At 43.5% G+C, this 25,755-nt stretch overlaps 2 protein-coding genes and 1 pseudogene across 15 annotated transcripts in view; 1 reads left to right on the forward strand and 2 right to left on the reverse strand.

Moving 5' to 3' along the window:
* Nucleotides 1-10,082, forward strand: part of MAP7D3 (MAP7 domain containing 3) — a 35,485-nt gene extending 25,403 nt beyond the window's left edge. For all 6 annotated transcript variants that reach the window (XM_079765885.1, XM_079765886.1, XM_079765887.1 and 3 more), the window contains 7 exons: nucleotides 933-1,068; nucleotides 2,030-2,134; nucleotides 3,360-3,413; nucleotides 5,071-5,176; nucleotides 6,744-6,936; nucleotides 7,859-8,118; nucleotides 8,761-10,082. In XM_079765885.1, coding sequence (XP_079622011.1) covers nucleotides 933-1,068; nucleotides 2,030-2,134; nucleotides 3,360-3,413; nucleotides 5,071-5,176; nucleotides 6,744-6,936; nucleotides 7,859-8,114 — 850 coding nt within the window. In that variant the 3' untranslated portion in view covers nucleotides 8,115-8,118; nucleotides 8,761-10,082. The remainder of the gene's footprint in view (nucleotides 1-932; nucleotides 1,069-2,029; nucleotides 2,135-3,359; nucleotides 3,414-5,070; nucleotides 5,177-6,743; nucleotides 6,937-7,858; nucleotides 8,119-8,760) is intronic.
* Nucleotides 10,083-18,360: 8,278 nt separating this feature from the next.
* On the reverse strand, nucleotides 18,361-19,029 carry LOC307096262 (activated RNA polymerase II transcriptional coactivator p15-like; annotated as a pseudogene). The gene is made up of 2 exons: nucleotides 18,751-19,029; nucleotides 18,361-18,467 (listed from the first exon to the last, which is right to left on the reverse strand). The product of its transcript is annotated as an activated RNA polymerase II transcriptional coactivator p15-like (transcript).
* A 2,901-nt stretch (nucleotides 19,030-21,930) lies between these two features.
* The window catches only part of FHL1 (four and a half LIM domains 1), a 72,538-nt gene continuing 68,713 nt past the window's right edge, over nucleotides 21,931-25,755 (reverse strand). For 7 of the 8 annotated variants that reach the window (XM_079765562.1, XM_079765563.1, XM_079765561.1 and 4 more), the window contains 4 exons: nucleotides 25,217-25,386; nucleotides 24,590-24,776; nucleotides 23,803-24,002; nucleotides 21,931-23,414 (listed from right to left, as the gene is read on the reverse strand). In XM_079765562.1, the coding sequence (XP_079621688.1) occupies nucleotides 23,331-23,414; nucleotides 23,803-24,002; nucleotides 24,590-24,776; nucleotides 25,217-25,386 (641 nt within the window). In that variant the 3' untranslated portion in view covers nucleotides 21,931-23,330. The remainder of the gene's footprint in view (nucleotides 23,415-23,802; nucleotides 24,003-24,589; nucleotides 24,777-25,216; nucleotides 25,387-25,755) is intronic. The other variant, XM_079765567.1, reaches the window with a different exon arrangement.

Raw genomic sequence — 25,755 nt, forward strand, 5'->3', positions numbered from 1 at the left:
ACCCGGGACCCTTCAGTCCACAGGCCGATGCTCTATCCACTGAGCCAAACCAGCTAGGGCCCAATTTAGTTTTTTAAAATATTTTTTTTGTTGTTAATCTTTACCAGAGGATAGCTTTTACATTGATTTTTAGAGAGAGTGGAAGGGAGGGGAAGAGACAGAGATAAACTTTGATATGAGAGAGATACACCAATTGGTTGCCTCCCGCATGTGCCCCAACCAGGGCTGAGATTCGAGCCTACAACCGAGGTACATGCTCTTGACTGGAATTGAACCCGGGACCCTTCAGTCCACAGAGCCAAACTGGCCAGGGCTTTTAAAAGACTTTTAATTGATTCTTTTTTTTTTTTAGAGAGAGAGGAAGAAAGAGAGAAACACTGATGTGAGAGTAAAACATTGATTGGCTGCCTCTTGCACATACCCTACTGGGGATTGAGCCTGAAATCTGGGCGTATGTCCTGACTTGGAATCCAAACAGGCAACCTTTTAGTGCACAGGATAATGCCCAACCAATTTAGCCAAACTTGCCAAGGCTGATTTAGCATCTTAAAAGCACTCAGTACTGGTCTTTGTTGATTGGGTTTTCTTCCTCTGGGCACCACCAGACCCTCCTCTAAATTATCCCAATCGCATTCCCATGTGATATTGGGTATGAGCATGTATAAGTGGAGAGTCCCATATATAAGGAGTGATATTCTCCCTTCTTCCCCCTCCCCATATTTTAAGATGCAAAGTAGCCCGTCACTTGATAGTTCTTACTCCCAAGGGCTAGTTTTCTCCATTTTAAAAGGGTGAAATTGTGCATATCTTGTGGAGTAACAACACATAAAATGTAGTGCATCTGGTATAAATGAAAATTGTACCTACTGCAAGCCATGTATGGTAGAGACCAAGATAAATACTAAGAGTTATTTAAATATTTGTGTCATCAGGAAAGAGAAAAAAGTGACAAAGAAAGCATTTGAAGGCCAAGAAAAGTCTTCAAAATTTGACCATGGACAGCAACAAAAGGAAATAAAAAAGAAGGAAGGACTTCAAGATCAGGAAAACCAGCGAGTGTTATTACAGGTTTGCTGAGTCTGCACTTTATCAGGGGATGAGAACTAGGTTATAAAATTCAGTTGAAACCCAAAGCAAAAACCTGCTTCTCCAAGGAGGCCACCTTCTCTGGCTGCATTTTTACATTACAGTCCAGCTAACATTTCACATCACTATAAGTCATTCTCAGCCACCCTTGGCAAAATCCAAGAATGTTTACCAAAGGAAACAAAAGGAGAAAGCAGCAAATTATAGATGAACAGCCGTTTAGTTTGTCTACATAAACAATATTGCAGCTTGGTTTCAGGAATCCAAACCACTCACACAGATTAAACGTCCTATATGAATATTCCCAATCCTGCATTCTGTGGTGACACACACAACTGCACTCCACATCCCCCCAACAGATAAGATAAAAATTACGAATACCTCTAAAAATTTAAAGTCATCAAATTTATCAATAAGAATGTTTCACCCATGTAAATTCAAATTACCAGGTAAATAATTCCCCAAACTCAGCTCAGTTTCAATAACCTATTTTATATTCCACTTTTAGTGTATCATTCATCAAAATCAGTTAGATGTCACATAAATGATTATATGCATTTGCATTCCTGGAGAAGGTAGCTTTAAGACTCCTCTTGATGCTTTGGAGAAGTGTAAGACATGATTCCTGTTGCTATGTTAATGTTAATAGCCACACAGTTACATACTTTGAAACTATAGTGGTTTGAGAACCACTATTAATGATAGTCCTGAAGTCCTGGAGGGGAGTAACACATGTCTTCTAAATCCTCAAGATAATAGCCTAGTTTTGCACATTTTAGCTAATGCTTTAAAAACGGCCATTCCGTATATGTTATAGGTACTCTTAATTAAAAGGTGATGTTATTTTAGCTGGATAACATTTAACTTTTTAACTTTTTAAACTAGTGTTGCCTGATGTAATTCAGATATATTGACATGAAACATTTTTATATAAATTTCCTAGAAAGGGGACGCCAAAATAAAAGCTAAGGAGGAAGCCGACAAACGCAAGAAGGAGCAGGAAAAAATTATGTTGCAGAATTTACAAGAAAGATTAGAAAGAAAAAAGGTAATCTCTCTCTCTCTCTCTCTCTCTCTCTCTCTCTCTCTCTCTCTGTGTGTGTGTGTGTGTGTGTGTGTGTGTGTGTGTGTTTTGGGGGTTTGATTCTTTGTTTAAAACAATGTTGGGCATATGATATGAAAATCACAAATTAGTGACAATGGTTGTTTTCCCATTCTCCTCTTTTCTTTCTTAGCCAAGGATCTGACCTCTCCTACCTAGAAGGGTCTCCTTTGATTGACTGTACCTATCCCTCATTGACCAGTGGTGGCAATTACAGCAAAGCTCCTTTGAACAGAATTAGTCAGGTCATGGTAGGGGTTGGTGGAAATAAGGTTTTCTTCTAACCTGGGCTAGAAAGTGCAGATCTCTGAGAGGCCAAGGTGCAGGCTTTTTGTTTTAAATATATTTTATTGAATTTTTACAGAGAGGAAGGGAGAGGGATAGAGAGTTAGAAACATCGATGAGAGAGAAACATCCATCAGCTGCTTCCTGCACACCCCCCACTGGTGATGTGCCCGCAACCAAGGTACATGCCCTTGGCCGGAATCGAACCTGGGACCCTTGAGTCCGCAGGCCGACGCTCTTATCCACTGAGCCAAACCGGTTAGGGCGGTGCAGGCTTTTTGTATAGTAGGAGCTCACTTTGTGTAATTCATGTGTCTCATCTGAGAGCAAGGAAGGGCTCCTGTCCTGGCTGAGGTGCTGCAAGGCCTCTGTCAGATCCATCACCTTGAGGAGGCCAGAGAGCTGCATCTCTCCTCACTTACAGGGAAAGAAGTGTATACTGGGAAAAGAATTCTTAGCTCTCCTATGTGTGTGCTCTTTCTAGTAACAAACGCTCTGACAGTGTCGCATCATTGGGGTACATTCTTGTCATTAACATTGGCCTCAGTCATGGTCTGTTCAGACTACAATTATGTTTACCAGTAAAAGTTCTAATTGGTTTGCAGTAGTATGTGCTTAGTCTAAGTAATGCATTAGAAAGTCTGCAAAATTAGGAGTGAGGAATCATTTGGATTTCTGTGTTACCAAAACAAGTACAGTTATCACCACTCAAAGGTGACTGAGACCAAGACTGGAGGAAAAAATCAACTAACACCCAACGTCTTGTGTCGGTTAAGTGTGTGGCTTTGGAGCAGTCACTGATATTATCCACTTCTGGAAAATGGGAGTAATCATCACTCTTTTGCATTTAATCTGTTTTCATGTTTGAAATTTTATTTTCCTTTAGAGAATTGAAGAAATTATGAAGCGGACAAGAAAGACAGATTCAGATACCTCAAAGGTAGTCTCTGTGCTCCTACTGGCAGTATATACAAATTCCTGTTGCTTCACATTCTTTTTTTTAGTGTTTTTTATTGATTTATGAGAGAGGAAGGGAGATGGAGAGAGATAGAAACATCAGTGATGAGAAAGAATCATTGATCGTCTGCCTCCTGCATGCTCCCTACTGGGGATTGAGCCCACAACCCAGGCATGTTCCCTGATCAGGAATTGAACCATGAACTCCTGGTTCATAGGTTGATGCTCAACCACTGAGCCACACTGGTAGGCCACACATTTTTTTTAAGTTTTGCCAATTTGGTGGTAATGAAATAAAGTATCACATTGCACATTGCATTTTCCTTGATAATAAAAAGGTTTAGCATATTTCTTAGATCTTTAGTTATCTTTCATGTTTTTTTTCTTGTGTGAAAATGCTTATTTAGGTCTTTTGCCCAGATCTTTGGGGCTAATTTGTCTTTTTCTTACTAATTTATAGTTCTGTAAATGTTCTAGATTCTACTTCTTTCTTGGTTATATGTATTACAGATAACTTCTCCCACTTCATGGCTGTCTTTTGTTAATGTTGTCTTCATTTTTACATTGTTGAATTTATCAATCTTTTTATGACTAATGGATTTACATATGCTTATTGGTCATTTGGATATTTGGTTTTGTGAAGTGCCTTTTTCTTTTTCTTTTTTTTTAATTGATATTTCTAGAGAGAGAGATTGATGTGAGAGATAAACATTGATCTGCTGCTCCCTGTACCTGCCCCAATCAGGAATCCAACCTGCGACTCTTTGGTGTATGGGACAATGCTCCAACCATCTGAGCCACATTAGCCAGAGTGAGAAGTGCCTTTTCAAGTCCTTTGCCCGTGTTTTTATTGGGTTGCCTGCCTTTTGATTGTAGGAGTTTTTACCGACTTTGGTTATGAGCCCTTTGAATATATGTATTGCAGATATCAGCCCCGATGGTATAGTTTGCTTCCCACTCTCATAATATCCTGTGATGAACAGAAGTTCATTTGAATGAACTCAAATTTACCAGTTTCTTCATGTATGGTTACTGCTTTGGGTGTCTGTCTCATAAGTATTTGCCTACCTCAGAGTCCTGTCTTTTGATGGATCACATGCATGCAAGGCCTTTTTCCTCCACATTCTGTGCTGTTTATCCTCTGTGCTATAAAAGTAATGTTTTGTCTGTTTACAGTTGACCAGTTGATATAATTATGAAAATTTAGAATAGAAATATCATTTTGAAAAGTTCTTGGGGTCACTATCTCAAAGATCATTTAGTCCATTGGTCTGAGAAATTTACCTCCAGCAGTAGCCAAGAACTTTTTGAGCTACTCACCAGTTGCCCCCACCTTGGCTTAGTTCAGACTCGGAGCAGGAAGAGACCACATGCTAACCCACAGCTCTTGTCTGTTGGTTCCCACTCAGGGAAGTCTTTCATTCTTGAGTGTCCTCCCCTAACTTAAAGACAAAACTCGGGCCATCTGTCCTATTTCCTGTAGATTCTTGGGACCAAAGAGTTTAAATTTTTAAAATCTTTACTTTGAAATGATTAAAAATTAGCCATCAGTCCAGCCTTGAAATCTGTCTTCTTTGAAGTAACTATGTCAGGATGATTGAATATTTAGATATAACCATAAGTTTCTTTTTTCATCATAGGATGCACAAACATCCAGCAGTGACACATACGAGGAGCATGAGGCAGACGATGAGGATGAGCCCGAAAGTGATGATGCAGATTCTTCTGATGACTTGCATCCATCAGGTTTGGTTGCTTTTCGAGTTGTTATTTTTTTAGTATTTTTATTGATTTCAGAGAAGAAGGGAGAAGGAGAGAGAGATAGAAGCATCAATGATGAGAGAGAATCATTGATCAGCTGCTTCTTACACACACTAACACTGGGGATCGAGCCCACAACCCAGGCATGTGCCCTGACCAGGGATCAAACTGTGACCTCCTGGTTCATAGGTTGATGCTCAACCACTAAGCCACAATGGCTGGGAAGTTGTTGTTGTTTTTTTATGTTTTTATTGTTTTTAGAGAGAGAGGGGAAGGAAGAGAGAGAGAGAAACATTGATGAGAGAAAAACATCAATCGGCTGCATCCTGCACGCCTCCTGCTGGGGATTGAGCCCACAACCCCGGGCATGACCTCCTCGTTCATGGGTGGTCACTCAACTACTGAGCCACACCACTGGGCACCTTTTGAGTTTTGTTAGTCGCTATTTAAGAGGTAGACTGCAGAGGTTCATCCAGGTACTCCTCTGCTTCTGAGCTATGTGGCTAAGGGCAAGTTACTTAATCTCTCTGTATGCTCAGTTTTCCTGTCTGAAAAAGGAGAAGCTATTGTCCTTCTAGGGTGGGTATGAAAATACAATGAGATAATCCGTGTAATGCTAAGAGAATAGTGTCTGACACATAGTAAACTCTCAATAAATATTAACTGCTGCTGCAGTGGCTGTTGTTATTTTACAGGTTGTGCTAAAAGACTGTAGATGGCAGCTCTTTCTCAGCTGAACATGAGGCTTACTAACATTTCATAGCTCAGGGCCTCCTCTGGCATCTATGATTGACCACAGGTGGAATACTACTTTCTAATTCATTGAGAAAAATTAAAATCATGTCATGATTATGAGTGCCCTCTAAAATGTATTATTGGTTCCCTTATGAGTAGGAACCATTTTATGGCAACAGTAATTGGCATCTGAAAAAAAACAGTTTGTCCTCCCTTTATCCCAAAAGTCAGGCCCTCTACTAGGTACAGGGATACAGAGATGAAGAGCAGGGCCCTTAGCCTTGCGGACCCATAGCCAATGGGGAGGTAGACATATGAGCAAATAATGATTCCACCATAAGCTGGTTGCATTAAAAGAAGTTTGGCAAAATGCAATGAGAACACAGCAGTAGGAGCAAGGTAGGTATAGGGTCTGCCTTAGGGCACTGGAAAGGGTAGGAGGTGGCATTGGAAGTGAGACTGAAATAAGAGGTGGAGACAGAATTGGGTAGGTGGGTAATCAGGAGGAGGGTAAGAAGCATGGTTCAGTCCTATCCTCTGGCCTGGCATTGTTTCCTGCCAAAGGAGAAAGGGCAAGTTCCTTAAAGGTGGCCCCTTTATGCTCTAAGGAAAGTTGGGGCAGATGTGCTGGGCAGCAGCCTGGACCATGTTTGTAGAGTAGTTTGGTGGCTGCTGGGCCTGCCTCTCCAGCGTACTCCCATGATTCTTCCTGCCATCAGACAGATGGTCCCTCCCCCAGCCTATCAACATCACAGCCTTTGTTCTTCTTGTCTTTGTTGTTGAAACTCCAGTTTCAATCTTATTCCTTTTTTTCTAGCCTGTACAAATGGCATGAATTCATCCAGAAAACTCAAGAAAAGTTTTAGAAATGTGAAAAGCACCCCCAGGCTGCTGTCTTTAGAAGTCAATTCTGACAAAGTCTATACAAAGACAAGAGCATCTTTAAAAAGTGACATGAAAAACGTCAGACAAAAAGTGAAAGACCCTTTGGCTCAGGCCAAGGGTATCAGGTTAGTCACTCGGCGAGCTTTTCAGAATAAACTTGATGTTATTATGATTGACATTCTTAGAATGATACATGAGATTATTGACTGAGCTCTTAACTTGTACCAAACACTATTTTAAGCACTTGTCTTACAGAAACAAACTAATCCACAGCAGTCTTGTTAGGTAGTGTTAGCATTCCCATCTTTACAAATCAGGAAACTTAGGCATGGAGAGATTATGGGTCTTATTTGCCCAACATCCCACTGTTCCAGTGCAGAGCCCAAATCCACACCCACATACATCTGATTCCAAACTGTGCTTTTGTTCACACTGGTTAATGTTGTCTCTTAAAATCAGGGAAGGGGTCATTGATTGAGTGGCTGCTGTATGTCAGTTATTTTACATAACCTATTTTAATTATCATTGCACTTCTGAGTTTGATATTAATGACCTCATTTTATATATGGGGAAACTGAGGGTCACAGATTAGGTCAGAAGAGTGGGAACAGAGTCTAGAAAGGAAGGATCTTTGGGCGATTACTTGAAAGACATTACCTACAAGGCCCATGGAAACACTCTGCTAAGAGACACAGTGATGGTTTGGAAAGAGCACTGGAGCTAGAAAATCCACATTAGTCCTCACTTCACCTTACTAGCCATGTCATGGATCAGCTTGAAGTAGGGACAGGGTTCCTGCAGCCCTCACATTTAACTGCTCCCAGTCCATTAGCATGCCCATGGAACCTAGGACTTTATAGGACACAATTTGGAAACCAGTGTGTTCTGCGATATCCAGGGCCCCTTCCAGCCTTCCCATTTTATCATTCTGAAAGTTCATTTACTTCCAAGGCATTTCTTAAAAGTTTGTTAAAATATGTAGCTGCTTTCAGGATGAAGCTCTAGCTTGGGAATAATCAAGATTCTAACCAAAACATCTCTTTCCAGGCTGTCCATCAAAAGAATGACCAACCAAGTAACAAAAACTGAAAAGATAGTCGAAACCAGCAACACCATGGTACCATCTGAAAGTTTACATTCAGTGTCACAGGAATGTGTGTGTGACCAGATACTAGATAGCACTCGCAAGATCGATCCACTCATTTCTAGCAACCTTCCTGATAGCCAAAAACACCATCTGAAAGGTTCCACAACATTCCACCAAAGTCCCCAGACAAAAATAGAAAAATCTGATTCTGCTTGATCAGGTAAGGCTTTTTTTTTTTTTTTTATCCCCTCTTCATTTTGTTTCCAAGACCATTAACCTTGAACAATCCTGCTTCCTGCTGTTCCAGGGCCACTTTGGCACCATGTAACTTGGGAGGTGAGGGAGAAAACAGTGGTGGGTCTAAAAGTTACATTAATGCTGAAGACTCTTCCATTGAATTAGTTTTTAGAGTAAATTAAATGACTTGATTCTAGTTTAATGTCCCGCATTTCCTGCCAGATAATACAAAGTAGGTTCTTTTCGCACTGGCTGCTTTACAGCACGCAGATTATCATTTAGGGCAGAGTGTTTATGAGGTCTATGGAATTTGCCTCTCAACCTGTGTTTCCAAAACCAAAAGGCCTTTGTTTTTCTTTCCTTGAGAAGCTCTCTTTGAAGTTGATAGGCAGCATGGGCTTGTTTGGGGGTTGGGGATGTTGAGAGCATTTATAAGAGTACCAGTGTGTCAGCAACTCCAAGGGGGCTGCTGAGGGTACCAGACCCACCCTGAAGGAAGGAAGGAAGGAAGGAAGGAAGGAAGGAAGGAAGGAAGGAAGGCCAGGGCCCAGTTGCTGCTCACAGCATCTTCTCTACTAATCTTGTTTTCTTTTTCCCTCTGGTCGGACATGTAAACCTCATGCAGCCTAGAAGAGAATTTATCCTCCACTCTGGGTTTCAACTTCTAGGCCCATCTCCCAAAATTACTCCACCTCCGACTTGAACCAAGCAAAGAAAATAACAATCTAAAAAACCGGGAAAACATCAAAAAGTCATCTTAACAAGTCTCAGAAGATGCTCGCTCACTCATGTCATCTTGACGTCCATAAGGAAGGGTTCTTAGTAAAAAGTTGTTTTCCCGTAAAAATCTCCATTGTATCTCATTGTATTTTCCTACCAACACGTGTTTGAGTGTGCATTGAGGCTGTGTTTATAAACTAGTAACTCTTGTACTTCTAAAAGAATTTCTACTGAAAGAGTAATATTCTCTCAGTACATGTTTGAAATCTTAAAATAATGTTTGTTCTGTTTAACAATTAAAAACTCCTGTTCTTGTAGAGAACATAATAGGTTATGTGAAGGACTCAAGATTGCTCACAAGAGCTATGTTGGATTATTTCTAATATACCAATACCAAAGGTTGCAAAATAGAGTAAAGCATATGTTACTATTATATATATCTATTTTTAACCTTGCCAGCTGAGTACACAAGCAGTGATGCCCCCAAATGCTAAGAGTCCTAGAAGATGTGATCTTGGAACAATTAGGATATTTTGTGCTCTTAGCAGTATTTCATTTTGGAGTACATACTAAGGTTTATCTACAAAAACATGTATTGTTTTTATTGTGTACATAAAGCAGCATTTGGCTGTTGTCTGGTGGGGTATATTTAATTCCTCGAAATGTTTACTGTGTATATAATCTTTTTCTGTTTATACCCTCCAGTCCTGCCCTTCAGTATACACCCAGGCTTGGGATATGGAACCAAAATTTCCTTGCCTTTCTCTAACCAGTGGCTGCAAGTGAGTACAGGAACAGTGTTATTCTTTAGTCCGTGTGATAGATAGGTACACATACATGCACACACACAAGATGTATATTTGCTGAAATGCATTGAGTCCTGATTAAAAGAATTTACTAAAACTTGCCCTGGCCGGTTGCTCAGTGGTTAGGGCTTCAGCCCGAGCACCGGAGGGGTCGCAGATTCGATTCCCGGTCAAGGGCATGTACCTGGGTTGCAGGTTGGCACCCCGTCCCTGGTCGGGGCACCTGCAGGAGGCAACCAGTCGATGTATCTCTCTCACATCGATGTTTCTCAATCTCTCCCTCTCTCTCTTAAGAAATGGAAAAAAATATCTTCAGGTGAGGATTAAAAAAGAAACAACAAAAAACGATTGACTAAAACTTGAATGCAATTTAGTTGTCCTAATGCTAGTGAGTTTTCTGGCGAATCAAATAGTTTGAAACAGGCCCATGTTTCTTTCTAGTCACCAGTCTTGGATTAGTAAAAGGAAGTAATTATTCTTTCTTGTTTCTTAGTTCTTTGCTATTCAGAGTACTATACCTTTTGTTACAGATTAGAGCTTGATGCCTTAGATTTTAAAACTATTTTCAAACACTAGTTCTTTTATATAGGAGGCAGACAATCATCCTAACAATATTTCTGATATTTTTCCGCACGAATGTTACATATTGAAACACTCTGTTATACCTCCATATAAATGTGTGCTCTGTGAAATAAACTTTGCAGATAAAGCCAAGTTTTCTTTTCATTATAATAACACAAATGTACTGGTGAAAGTATAGAGGTGACACCAGTTGTTAACCAAGCCATGAACACAGGCAACCAGCAAGTTCAGTAAGCAAATCCCCTGATGCTTCTCCCCAGCTAATCAGGGATTTGGCAGAGTTCCCCCTGTGGGATATTAAGATGTGAATTTCAAAACACTGGTCTTCCGGCACCTATTCCAATGCTTGTTACTCTTTCCTGTGTTACTCTTCCCCGTGATGGTCTGACTTATACTTGAAGCCAGTGATTAAAGTACCTTTCTTTTTACTGTGGTGAAATTCACATAAGTCACTATTTAGTGGCATTTAGTACTTTCAGTGTTGTGCAGCCATCACCACCATCTAGTTCCAGAACATTTTCATCACCCTACAAAGAAACCCTGGACCCTTTATACAGTCATTCCTCATTCCTCCTCTCCTGGCCCTTGCAAAGCTCACCTTTGGTACTTGCCATGAATGAGGAAAACACACTTGATTTTTAAGTCTGCGTGTGTTCAGGCAGTGATTATACTGTTATATACCCATCTCTCCATGACATCACTTACTGTGCGTGGTGAGACCAGTGTTCTGATCTGCCTATAAAGGTTGTTTTCAATCTTGAAACATGTTCTACTCCACTAGTTATTGTATTCTATAAGGTAAGGTCCTGTTTATCCTCAGTCTTTGAGGTCTGGTGCTTATGAGAATGGTAGCAGCTATTCCCCACTTGGCATTCCATTCTGTTGGTCTTTCTGTTGGAGCTGTTGAACTAGGATATCCCCTGGTGTGCACACAACTTGAAATGCAATCAAAGCACCTTGTTTATAGCTGTGAAGTGATGGACATGATCTAGATTTCCCCCGCCTGCCCTGGGCTGGTGCCCTTGAACTTGTTAGGGGACACATTGGTTGCCTCCAGTTTCCCTTCCTCTCTGGATATTCTCTTGGTGTCCTCTCCCCTGTGGATTCTGAGGATGAGCACATTTCTTCCACCTATGTCATGAACACTGTAAAGCCTTTTAAAGGCTCCCTCTAATCCCTGACAACCACAAAGTGCGGTATGGAATAATTTAAGGGACACTAGAATGGGATCTAAAGACCTGAATCTTAGCCAAGGTGCCTGTGTGTGCATAAGTTATGGCCATGTGATTGTGTACATTATGGCCCTTCTGAGCCCTTTTATCAGGCAAGAGAGGGGGGCTGCAGTACAATATCTGTAGACCCTTTCATTCTCATACTGAAGAGTCACTAACTCATTTTGGCAAGAGCTGGAGGTTTGGGACTAATAAAACAGTAGCAAGTGTCAAGAAGCAAAAGCATGGAGGCATACTGTCACGTTTTATCAGGTCAATTCCCTGTGTAACTTTCAGTGCCCTCCCCCCCTTCCCCAGGTCTGGTTTGTTGAAGCAGGCCCCAGAAAGGTTATTTTTGTCCTTGGTCTCCCCACCAATCCAATTCCAGTGTCTAATAATTTCCCCAACTATATATATAAAAGGCTAAGCGACCATCACATCTGAAACAACCGAACAGATGACTGAACAGGCTATGTGGGGCGACCAGGCCGGCAGCAGGGTTAGTGAAGGGCGACCAAACGACTGAGCAGCAGGCTGCATGGTGCTACCAGGCCTGCAGGAGGGGCAGTTAGGGGCGACCAGACCAGCAGGGGGGGCAGTGAGGGGCAACCAGGCCGGCAGGGGGGTGCAGTGAGGGGCAACCAGGTTGGCAGGGGGGGCAGTTGGGGGTGACCATGCCAGCAGGGGGTGCAGTTGGGGGTGACTACGCCTGCAGGGGGGCAGTTGGGGGTGACCAGGCCAGCAGGTGGGGCAGTTAGGTGCGATCAGGCAGGCAGGCAGGCAGGTGAGTAGTTAGGAGCCAGTGGTCCCGGATTGTGAGAGGGATGTCCTGGATTGGAGAGGGTGCAGGCTGGGCTGAGGGGGCTCCCCCCACCCCCCCGGTGCATGAATTTTGTGCACCGGGCCTCTAGTAATAATAAAAGTGTAATATGTTAATTAGATCAGATGACCTACCAGACAAAGCTGGGGCTGTGAGGGAAGCCCGGGTCCCAGGTGCCAGAGGGAAGCCAGTGCCGGCAGCCGGGGGAAGGAAGGCCTACTCTTGCACGGATTTCGTGCATCAGGCCCCTAGTGTTATAATAACTGTAAAGTTTGCACATCCTGTATGCCAGGTACTTTATAGGCATCACTTCAAACCCTTACTCATTTTTACCTAGGATGACACTGAGGTTTGTGGAGATTGGTAGTCACTCAACCAGAAAGGCAGAGCTGATCAATCCTAAGTCTGTCTGATTATAAAGCCAACACCCATACTGCTTGGGGAGTGAGAACAGTGTCCTGTGGCTTGCATGGTAGTTAATATACTATCTCTGGTGATGGAGATAAAATACATGCTTAAAGTTTATTGAGTGCTTTTACTGATTATCAGTCACCCTGCTGAGCATTTGCATTATGAAATCTGCATGTAATTCTGCAAGGTAGGGATTCTAAGTCTGATTTTACAGTTGAAGAAAAAAGCTCAGCTAGGTTAAGTAACTGGCCCAAGTGCTCATAACTTTAAAACAGCAAGGCAGCCAGGATTTGAACCCCAGCAGTTGGGCTCTACAACCCACTCTGTTAACAACAAATAGATAAGTTCTTTTTTGGGGGTACATTTCTTATTTTTTTATTTCAGCATTTAAAATGTTCACAGATGGAGTAGTATATTCATTGATATCTCCATGGAAGATATACCAAACAAAGCATACAGGTATTCCACAGTTACAGAATTACATATTTGTGGCTGGAAATATTTACCCCTAGAATTTATCTGGAAAAACACCACTAAGAAACACTAAAAAGTTTTGAGTGTTTCACTGAATTAATTTCCATAAAAAGTAAATAGCAAAGAATATCAGGAGAGATTCCTAAATAATAGCCAGTACTTCTAATTTTTTAAAATTTTTAAAAAATATTTTTTATTGATTTTTTACAGAGAGGAAGGGAGAAGGATAGAGAGTTAGAAACATCGATGAGAGAGAAACGTCGAACAGCTGCCTCCTGCACACCTCCTATGGAGGATGTGCCCGCAACCAAGGTACATGCCTTTGACCGGAATCAAACCTGGGACCTTTCAGTCCGCAGGCCGACACTCTATCCACTGAGCCAAACCAGTTAGGGCTCTAATTTTTTTTAAACTTTTTAAAATAATAGTTTATTTTTTTTAGAGAGAGAGAGGAAGAGAGAGGGGGAAAGTGATAGAAACATCAATATGAGAGTGCAACATCGATTGGCTGCCTCTTGCACACCCGCTACTGGGAATTTTGTGCACAACATGGGCATCTGCCCTGACCAGGAATCAAACCAGCAACCTCCTGGCACACAGGATGACGCCCAACCAACTGAGCCACACCAGCCAAGGCTAGCCAGAATATTTCAAACTTTTATAGTACTTTTCTAACATACCCATGTCAGGAACACTTAATTCTCAATTTTTTTTCTTCTCAGTAGCCAAGGCCCAAGATGTACATATTTTTTATTTTCAAGTCTTTTTTTTTTTCAAAAACATTATTTAGAATAGGTTGATCATCATAGGATCTTGACTAGCTAATGAGGTAGGAACAGTCTTTAAAACACATTCTTAAGTATTTATGAAACAAAACAAAAGAGAATAATTAAATTATACATAGTTTTTTAGTGGTTCTTTTAATAAAATGCCAAGAGCATTGGAAATAGGTCAAATGCTGCTTGTACTTTAAAAGACAAAGAGTAAAACCCAATTAGGAAAGTCCTGCTGCTGAGTACATTCAAGGGCTGGTATTAATTAAATTCATTTTGGCATTACAGTAGAAGAAATGGCTGCCCCCAAATGCCAAGCTTTCTTCCTGAAGAAATCTTAAGAAGATAAAGTTTAAACAGAAAACAAAAGTGCCCTTTCAGTACAAGTTAATTTGGCTCTTATTTTAACCCAGTTTTCATCCTTTCCTACACACCAAAACATTAATAATTTCTATATACTGCATATCTAGTAACATTATTTAAATGAGTTTAGCAGTCAACAAACTTTGCCTTCCTTATATGAAGATTTAACTTATGACCTAAGCTAAATAGCTAGAAAATGCCTAGGTAATAATAGATTTCAGCACCATCTCTCTGCAGATGTTTCAAAATACATACACTCCTTAAATTCATATAAACCTAGGAAATTCAACCATTATCCCCTCTCTATATACACCAAAATCAAAGTTCTGTGTTCTAACTACCCTTCTGTATATATAAGGAATAAAAATCTCCCCAATTAAGTTAACAGGATAAAAATGTTTACAAAAAAGGGGAAGTTAACAAGTATGATTTGTCTAAAATATTATTTGAACACTTTGGTACCTATTAATTGATGAAGGGTAAAATACCAGAAAAGGTTTTCTTTATTTCCCCAATTACACACTGATTAGGGTTACTGCTAAAAACACTAAAAAAAAAATCTAAAATGTAAAAAAATGAGGTAGAATAGCTGCCAGATAAATTGATAACTATATGTGGCCTAGCAGATGGTTTTGAAATCAAGTCTTTGACAATTCTGTAAAACTAGTGGCCCTGCGCACAAATCCATGCACAAGTAGCTCACTGCCGCTTGCCTCAGCTGGTGGTCCCGCCCACCGCTGCTTGTAGCTCTCCGCTACAGGTAGCTCGCTGCCCTGCCATCCTGTAGCTCTCTGCCCGCTGCCCACCCTCCTGTAGCTCTCCACCACTTGTAGCGTGCTGCCCCACCCTCCTGCTGTTCAGTCATTATGTGATGGCATACCGGGCCAATTTGTATATTACCCTATTATAAGTATAGATGGCCTATCTAATAAAGAGGTAATATGCAAGTTGACCATCACCCCAACACAAGATGGCCACCCCCATGTGGTCAAAGATGGCCGCCCCCATGTGGACACAAGATGGCCGGCAGGAGAGGGCAGTTGTGGGCGATCAGGCATGCAGGGGATGGCAGTTGCGGGGGGACCAGGCCTGCAGGGGAGAGCCATTGGGGGGGACCAGGCCTGCATGGGAGGGCAGTTGGGAGGGACCAGGCCTAAAGGGGAGGGCAGTTGTTGGGAACCAGGCCAGCTGGGGAGGGCAGTTGGGGGGGACCAGCCTTCAGGGGAGGGTATTTGGGGAGGACCAGGCCTGCAGAGGAGAGTAGTTGGGGGGGACCAGGCCTGCAGGGGAGGACAGTTGGTGGTGACCAGGCCAGCAGGGGAGGGCAGTTGGGGGGATCAGGCCTGCAGGAGAGGGCAGTTGGAGTGACCATGCCTGAAAGGGAGGGCAGTTGGGGGGAACCAGGCCTGCAGGGGAGGACAGTTAGGGGTGACCAGGCCAGCAGGGGAGGGCAGTTGGGGGGACCAGGCCTGCAGGGGAGAACAGGTTGGGGGGGACCAGGTCTGCAAGGGAATGCTGTTGTGGGTGACTGGGCCGGCATGGGAGGGCAGTTGGGAGGGACCAGGCCTGAAAGGGAGGGCAGTTGGGGGGGACCAGGCCTGCAGGGGAGGGCAGTTGTTGGGAACCAGGCCAGCTGGGGCAGGCAGTTGCGTGGGACCAGGCCTGCAGGGGACAGCAGTTGGGGAGGACCAGGCCTGCAGGGGAGGGCAGTTGTTGGGAACCAGGCCAGCTGGGGCAGGCAGTTGCATGGGACCAGGCCTGCAGGGGACGGCAGTTGGGGAGGACCAGGCCTGCAGGGGAGGGACCAGGCCTGAAAGGGAGGGGAGTTGGGAGGGACCAGGCCTACAGGGGAGGGCAGTTGCGGGACCAGGCCTGCATGGGAGGGCAGTTGGGAGGGACCAGGCCTGCAGGGGAGGGAAGTTGTTGGGAGCCAGGCCACTGGGGATGGCAGTTGGGGGTATCAGGACTGCAGGGGAGGGCAGGTGGGGGTGACCAGGCCTGTAGGGGAGGACAGTTAGAGGCAATCGGGCCGGCAGGGGAGGGCAGTTAAGCATCAATCAGGCTGGCAGGGGTGTGTTTAAGGGGTGATCAGGCTGGCAGGCAGGCGAGTGGTTGGGAGCCAGCAGTCCTGGATTGTGAGAGGGATGTCCCAGATTGGAGAGGGTGCATGCTGGGCTGTGGGACACCGCCCCCTCCATACACGAATGTCGTGCACCAGGCATCTAGTTTTAGATATAGTTAGCAATCCAACTTAGTATAATAGTTCAAGTCTGATATGGCAGTAGCCATTTTTTATTTTATTTTAGCTATCCAAAATAATTTGTCAAAAAGGATTATTTACATACCTTTACACATTTTTGCTATTCTATCTAGAAGTGTCCTATCCATGTGATCAAAATATAATTTAGTTTGAAGAGAATTTCTTTGTCTTTGCTGCCTTCTTTAACTGCTAATAGTTCCTTTACATTTTTTTCCTAAGGCACACCATGCCCTGTCTATTGCTGCCAAGCCCCTGAAGCTTGTGCCTTAATCTGTGTCTGCTTTGTCATCATGGTTCAATGAAAATCATATCAGAGTCTCTGCTAAAACTTAGTAACATTTAATTCCAGTAGATTAACTGCAAAAGACCCAAGCTTACTGAAGCAAAGGCCACAAAAACACAAGTATATGCTCTTTCCCCTAAAAACTGATTACATTACCTACTATAACAGTAAAGCTCAGTGATATCTCTGGCTATATATAATCCATACTTAATGTTATAAAATGAAATGTTAGGCCAGTAAGCTTTCACAATTTTTATTAAATCCTAGTCTAATGTAACAATATCTGATTTTATAGACATCCTATGGTGATGTTTAAGTGAAAGCAAATCAGACATCTAAATCATTATTTTGTACAGACTAAGCAATAAGATAACTACTACACAGAACACTACAGGTAATGACATACACTTAACTTGCTTAGAGTTTTCATACAAACCATGTTGTTTATCAAACTACTAGAGGCCCGATGCACGAAAGTCGTGCAAGAGTTGGCCTTCCTTCCCTTGGCTGCTGGCACTGGCTTCCCTCTGACACCCTGACCTGGGCTTCCCTCCGGCACTAGGGACCCGGCTTCGTCTGTAAGGTCATCCGGAAGGACCTCCGTTCTAATTAGCATATTATGCTTTTATTATTATAGATATCTCCTGATGTTTAATACAGAATTAGTGATTGTAGTTCTCATATAATACCTTAATTACAAGTACTTTATTGAGATAACTAACATTTTGACTGTTTAACCAGTTTTCTAGATTAGCATAATAAATTCAAGAAAAAGCAAAAACTAAAATGAAAACTGAACATGACAAGTTATTAAAGGAAAATGAAGTAAAGATAAAAAGGGGAAAGTGAAGTATCATGAGGGTGGGAAATCAAAGCCTAGACATTTGTTTAGGAGAAAAAAGATCAACTATGGATTTCATAAATAAAAAGTTTATAAATTCAAGAAAATATAAATCCCTTTGAATGTAAAAACTGAGTGTAAATTAAAAGGTTAACTTTGGGCCTTAAATAGTACCAATTCTTGTGATCAAACAAGGCTACAGCAATTAAGATTGTATTACCTGATTTCATTTTACACTAGGTGGTAGACAGAGAGCAATCCCCCTTAATAAAGTTGACAATTAGCTTCACTCAGAAAAAATGTTTTAAATATATTTTTATTGATTTCAGAGAGGAAGGCAGAGGGAGAAAGCGATAGAAACATCAATGATGAAAGAGAATGATTGATTGGCTGCCTCCTGCACGCCCCCTACTTGGGATTGAGACCGCAACCCGGGCATGTGCCATTGACCAGAATCAAACCTGGGACTATTCAGTCCGCAGGCCAACGCTTTATCCACTGAGTCAAACCAGCTAAGGCACACTGAGAACATTGTAAATAATCCACATTTTTTTAAGAAAGTGTTCTTACAAATTGTTTTACGATCCAAATATACAGTATCTTGGAAAACAATCTTTATAAAACAAGACAATATAAAAAGGCAGATTAAAGCAACAGTACAAGTTTTATTTGGCTCTGATTTTATAGTTTTCTTACTGTATCATCAATGTCACAAATCTGTTCCTTCAGCTGGCTCCATTGCTCGGGATTTAAAGAAAGACCCTTTCTTCCTGGTTTCATTTCACCTTCTGAATCGATCCAATATTTTTTTAAACAATTTTATTTTATTATGTTTTTTTAATCCTCACCCAAGGATATTTTTCCATTGATTTTTAGGGAGAGTGGAAGAGAGAGGGAAATACAGAGAGAAATATCTATGTGAGAGAAACACATCGATTGGTTGCCTCCTGCATGAGCCCTGACGAGGGCCCAGGCTGGGGAGAAGCCTGCAACCGAAGCACGTGCCCTTGACCGGAATCGAATCCAGGACCTTTCTGTCCTCAGGCTGACACTCTATCCACTGTGCCAAACTGGCTAGGGTGATCCAATCTTTTCTAATATCAATTAGGACTTTCCTTGAAAGTCCCGAACACTGGCGCACCTCATCTTCCCAATCTGAAACATGTTGTCATCTCTGCTGCTGCTGTTCTGCTTGAAAAATGGCAGGGCTCTTGAAATTTCACCAGTCTTTTGCTTCTTAACAGGGTTTTCTGAAATAACTTGCCTTTTCTCCTTTAATATTTTGTTAACTCCACTGTCAGAATTGCTGCCAGAAGAGGTGGAAGAAACAAGTCCCTTTAATTTAGGCATTGCTCCACTCCTGCTCTGGAACATCCCTCTGCTCACCTGCTGGCTCACTCAATTGAGACTCAAATAGATGTGTTATTGGTATCCTGCTCCCATTAATTATGAGGGAGAAAAGGATTTTTTCTGCTGGAAATTTGGTAACTAAAATTTCCCCTCCTTCCTCCTGAGTCTTATGCTTGTCAATGAGCATGGCAGTTTCCTCATTGTGATTTGTCAAACACTGTCCCTGCCCAAAGGGGCTCACCGTTTCTCTGGCAATGCAGTGTCATAATGGGTAGGCTAGAGGTGTGTCCAGGGTGATGATTTGTGACTTATTAGCTGTGTGACTTTAGGCAAACCAAATAACCTCTCTGAACTTCAGTTTTCTTATCTGGAAGATAGGGGCAAGAGTGCCAGTGGTGGATGTGAGGGTCCGATATAATGTGTATAAGGCACTACAGTGGAACCTCAGTTCTCAAACAATTCGTTCGGGAAAGCTTTACCAGAAATGAATTGTTCAAAGAGCAAATCATTTTTTCCCATTAGAAATAATGTAAATTTTGTTGTTAATCCTCATCCAAGGATACTTTTTCCATTGATTTTTTTAGAGAGTGGAAGGGAGAATGAAAGGGAGGGAAGAGAGAGAGAAACATTCGTGTGAGAGAGACACATTGATTGGCTGCCTCCCGCACATGCCCCAATCAAGGCCGAAGCCTGGGAATGAATAAACCCGCAACCCAGGTACGTTCCCTCGACTGGAATCCAACCCGCGACTCCTTGGTCTGCAGGCCAAAGCTCTAACCACTTAGCAACACTGGCCAGGGCAGAAATTATGTAAATTGAATTAATCCATTCCAGACTCCCAAATGATTCCGTTTTAACCTTTCTTATACACAGTACATGTTTAATGTACTATTCAATCTATAAACACTTTAAAGACAAAAAGGACATGAAATGTAAATGAAAATTTAACAAAAAGGTAATGAAATGTATAGCAAAAAATGAAAATTCATGTACACAGTAGGACTTACCTTTAGTATAATAAACACGAAAATATTCACAGTACAATTTCCTGAAATATTGAAAACACGAGGGTTAGCAGTAAACTGACTCATATGCATGTATGCATTCTCTCCTTTGTCCCCTGAGAGATGCATGACTAATCATACAGGTATCAGCATGAAAGGGTTGTCAGGTCAAGAACTGAAGTTTTGTTCCACAGCCGAGACATTTTTCATGAACAACTTGGTTGAGAAATGAATTGTTCGAATAGGAGCTGTTCAAGAACCCAGGTTTGAGTGTACTTCTAAAGATGCTCAAGTGTTAAGAGCAGGCATCATGTGGCAAGCAATAGCCATAGGCTGACTCCCATGAGTCTGTTTCCTGGGCAAGGAAGGTGGTGGAGAAGTCTGTTAGGAAGTAGAGGGAGTGGTGCAGAGGCGATACAGGGCTGAGGGCCTGGCAGAAGTACATGCAACTGGTGGCTGCAGTCTGTAATTGTGTGGCTTTTCTCATCAGAGCTTTTTGGCCCTGGTGTGGGCTGGAGTTGTGCAGGCCAAGTGGAAAAGGAAGGCAAAAGGGTAATAGGATTGAGGGAATGGGGATGAAGAATGGTTGAAGTGACAGCATAAAATCTAAGGCAGATACAGAGGAAGGGCCAGGAGGGGCTGAGAGAATAGCCTGGAGCAGTCAGTGGACTGAAAGGCAAAGAATGAACTCGGTGAGAATATGTAGGACTAAGAAGAAGGCATCATTAGAGGACAGGTGAGTCTAGATGCTGCAAAGGTCCAGGCTTTGCTGAAGTGGAGCAAGCAGAGGAGGGTATTAGAGATGTGTCATGGTCTCTTCCTATGGAGAAAAGCATACAAGCCCACATCTTGAGTGAATTGGGAGGCTTGTCCCCTCAGGGCTCTATCCTTTGCCCAGGTTTCAGGAAGCAGATGGGTGCCATCTGAATTCCCCACCCCACCCACTTCCTTGGGACCCCAGATGACCAGATAGACTCTTCATTGTTTTAAGGGTTGCTCATTTTCCCAGGGAAACACAAGGGGATGTTCCCTATTCATAAAAGTGCTCATAGTTTCTTGCTGAGAAGTTCTGATTCCCTTATGACATAGTAAATATTAGAACCCAAGGGGTTCTGCTCTTTGCTTGTATTGCCCTGGGCCTGAGGCTCATCGACTACTGCCCTCTCCTCCCAACTCTGCCTTTAGCTGAAATGTGGTTTGACTAAGTGCTCTTATGTCCTGGTGACCCTTCCGTCATGTGGGAGCATGCAGACGGCACCTGTCTCACTGGACCTTCAGTGCTGTCCTGCAATGACCATGTGTGGGTGGGTAGGTTGAATAGCTCCAGAACATGAACCCCAGAGATGTGTAGCAATGATCTAGAAGTTGCAGCCTCTGCCCACCCCATCCCCCTCACTAAATGAAGTCCATGGGCCCCAATGTGCAGCCTTCCGAATAATCACTGTCCCCAAGGAGGGAGGCCCAATGTTGGAGATCAGCGGGTGAGGACACAGCAGTGTTCAACAGGGGCCCGGGGTTCCAGGAGGCACAAGGTAAGGGTAGCCAACAAAATAGAGATTGTGATGATTTCTCAATTGATATCTTTCAGCCACAGTGCCCTTCATACCCTGTCCCTCTGGCCCAAGATGATCAATTTGCCCCTTTTAAGGGATGGCAACATCTGGGAAGTGCTATTTTGGGTCAGAATGGGTTTTTGTTGTTTTTAATTGGATCCAAGCACTGTTATAGGTCTGTTTTGTCTTGTTTATAATTTCTGTGTTCCATGCAATTGCATGGAACTGAGTATGTCCTTGAAGGAAGAAAAGAAGTCATTCAGGTTTTAGGATCAGTAGTGACACCTTATAGCAATTATACTGGGTAGAATAAAGTGACAGGAGGCAAGTTATTTATATGCTACTTTTATTTCTGTCAGGATACACTGAAACGTTAGATGATATTAGCTAATGACAAAATGTAGAAATGAGGCATCAGCTTCTCTAACCATAGCTACAAGAATGTTAATATGTATTGTCATTACATGTTCACTTTGATATCATCTCATTCTATTATGTAATATAACAATTAGATAGAATACATAAGTAGGTGATCAGGCATCTCAGGTAAGCACTACATGGAAATCTGCCTGTGAGGACAGTGACCTCCCCACTCCCCCAGAAATCGAGCGAAGCTCTTGAGGAACAGTCCTAAGAATCACAAGAGACACTGGTGAGCCTCTTTAACAAATCAACAAAAGAGCAACAACTACTATGTTACAAGGGATTCAACTTGCCACTGTTTGGAAATGTCACATCCATGTCAATGACAGTCCTGATGCCTGCTCAGCTACCCCTCTAGATTTATGGTTACTTCTATAGGATGATTTCAAACTGCAGGAACGTTTGAGGGGGCTAAAATATTTTCATGCAAGTCTCCAAACCCATAATCTATGTTGCTATTAAAACAAAATATTATTAATTAAAAAACACACCCGACAGCTGGGTTAGTTTTGTTAAGCTTCCAGAACTATTCACTGTGACAATGTTCCTCTGAAACAGGCTCGTTCTCTCATATCTGCCTACACTTTCCACATCACCTGCATGTTCCATGCTTGAAAGTAGGAACGTTCAGAAAACACGGCACACGGGGAACTCAAATGTTAGTACGGGGGAAAGGTCAATCTAGAATCACAGCTAAGTTCAAATGTTAATTTTCTAGAAATTCGTATTAGTCGATCAAAAGCACAAAAGAACAGAAGGGAGGTTTTGATGAGGAAGTTAAACCATGCATTTCGGTAAATTCCCTTTCTGCTCACAGAACACAGGGTGAGCAGCGAGTTGAAGCAGCCGCTACAACTCTTGTGTGTCGTGTGATGGCACGGTGGGTCCCAGCTGAGTCACGAAGGGCATCTCAGTGGGGGCTTTATTTCTTAGGCTTGTTGCTTACATCACTAAGCAGCTAAATGGTTAGCACTTTTCTGCTCTATGATAAGCATGCAGAAGAGTCGATCTAAGTGTTCATTTTTTAATGCAGCCATTGCAAAATTAACTTTGCTGTGGAGTTGGTTTTGCTAAATTCTAGAATGATCACTGTGCCCTTATTTGAGTAATACTGTAAAATGGGAGAAAAGACAGGAACAACTTTGAAGAGGTGAAAGGCCGCTCTTTCCCTATGGATGGTGTAGGGCAGAGGGTGAGGACACACATAACAAGACTCAACTCCATTTTACAGGACAGGAGCCCCTGTCACTTTACAGCTTTTTGGCACAGTCGGGACAATACACATGCTCCTGATGGAAAACAAAGCGCTTGTTGGCCAGATTCACGGAGCATTTTTTGCAGTGGAAGCAGTAGTCGTGCCAGGATTGTCCTTCATAGGCCACCACACTGGAGCCTTTACCAAACCCTGTGGAAAACACAAAAGAGAACAAAAGAGAAAATTGAGTGAATACCAGTGAGAGATACACTGCTGCCTTGCCCGTTTACAGAGCTAATAAGCACGCAGGGCAGGATCTGATCTGCCCAGCTCCCAGGCCACCCCTCTCCACCGTGATCTGTCCCCTATGCCATGCCGCCGTGACCCTGCTACAGCTCTCAAGGACCTCAAAAGATGCCAGAGCTCAGCCAAAGGCTTCTGTGATTTAAAGAACCCAAAATCCCATGCCACTGCAATCGCCCTGTAACACTTGCACCGACCTCCCAGCATAACCAGTTTCTTTGATTTAGGTCAGGGCCATGGCATCAAAGTGGCCACCAGGAGGCAAACTTGGGCTGTTCGTGGGGTATGCACTTACCGGGCCTCGAGGAGCTGCTAAGCTTCGATTTTTTCTATAAAGAACCACCACCCACGAGGGACAAGTCCTCTCTCCACCCGGATGCCTGCCCCGGAGGTTGGCGCTGGGAAACAGGGTGAGAGGCAAGCGTTTCCCGTGGCACACTGGGGGCTTCCTAGCTTTAGAGACTGGGTGGCTCACTCTTGACACAGTCCTTTTCCCTGAGGATGGCAAAAGTCTTCTCAAATGTACATTTCAAGGCTCCCCGGGGAGATGGGAACAGTGGAGGCAGGGAAAGGGCCCAGGGCACGTGGATCGCGGCCGCGAGATGAGGAATGAAATGATTAGCTCGGGTGGCAACAAAGCTGCCCACAGGCACCTCTGAGCTAGCCTTCAGCTATGGGGTGTTATGATCCCAGCCTATCACTCTTCAGCCTCCCTCCCCTTCCCCTAGCCTCTACCCCACCCCCACCACCCCTTCCTCCCCTCCCCTCCCCGCCCCCACCCCCAGAATCCCACGCGTGCGCAGTGCCTGCCCATGGCCTGCCCATGGCGTGGGTCTCAGGCTCGTGAACTCCGCAGCACAGCATCGTTAGTCAGCAGCAGTCAGGAAGTGTTCTGTATTGCAAAGGCTAACCTGGCCTGGGGGAGAATTCAAAACTATTTGGGGGCCTTCAGGACCACAATGGCAAGGGGAGGGGGCATTCTTTGGGGCCTTTATGGATGAAACCGAAGTAGGAAAAATAAGAGTTGGTTTACCATGCGCAAAACCTAGCCTGGCCGACTTAGCAAGGACTCTTTAGCCTACCAGTGATGGGGTTCTTGCATCCAGCACACTTCTTGGCCACAAAGTTCTTGTAGCAATCCACGCAGTAATACTGGTCCTCCACAGCGGTGAAACGCTGCCCAGCCAGCTTCTTAGAGCAGGTAACACACACAAAGCACTCGGCATGCCAGGGCTGATCCTGGTAAGTGATTCCTCCAGATGTGATGGCCTAGACCAGGGAGTGTAGCACCGAATTCAGATTCAACAACCCTTTTGTTGAATGCCTACTATGTACCAGGCACTGTGCTGGGCGCTTTGGTCTACAGTATCTCATTTAATCACCACAACGGCCATGGGAGGCAGGTGCTATTATTATCCCCAAGTTACAGGTGAAGATACTGAGGCTCAGAGAAGGCGAACTAGGTGGTGGAGGCTGGCCTCTAGAGCCCGGGCTGCCTGTGCCTCCAGGGTGAGTGCCTTTCAGACAGCCTGAGTTGGCCCGGTACTGTTTTCTACTCCCAGTCTCCTCATCTGTAAAATGAGCATAATAATTCCCACATCACAGGGCCGTCGTGGGGATGGAATGGGATAGTGTGTGTGCAAGTGCTCTGCCAACTGTCAAACGCTTCTAGAAACAATAGTCCATTCAGAACTCCCTTGACAACATACCTTGTTGCACTTCACGCAGTGCTTGGCAAATTTGGACTCATGGCAAGTCACGCAGTAGAAGTCCTCCCCTTTTGGGAAGAAGCTTCCAGAGCCGATGACTTGCTTGCAGTTGCTGCAGGTGAAGCAGTCTTTGTGCCAGACGGTCCCCTTGTACTCCACATTCTGATCTCCTGCAGGGGGAGGAAGCAATTGGATAGCCCCACTGATAGTGCTCTGCAGGGGGCTGCATCCACTCAACTCCAACCATGGGCCCTCCAGAGGTGAGGGAATGCAGGCCCTGCAGTTACTGGCCTCACGCTTCTGATGAACATACCCGTGGGGGGGTTTCTCAACAATGGCCTACTTGTGGGTGTGCCAACCCAGATCTGTAGGGGAGGGGATCCCAGCTGTAGTGTTTGAGGAATAGACACCCGAGACCCCACTCCCACACCCTTTGTGGACTTAGATTCTATAAGGGACTGTCTGACCCAGAGTTACACCCTAAGGAAAAAGCATGCTTCCATCACTTACTCTACCCAAATGAGAAAGTGCTACATACT

The sequence above is a fragment of the Cnephaeus nilssonii genome (genome assembly GCF_951640355.1).
Source record: "Cnephaeus nilssonii genome assembly, chromosome: X".
Taxonomy (NCBI): domain Eukaryota; kingdom Metazoa; phylum Chordata; class Mammalia; order Chiroptera; family Vespertilionidae; genus Cnephaeus; species Cnephaeus nilssonii.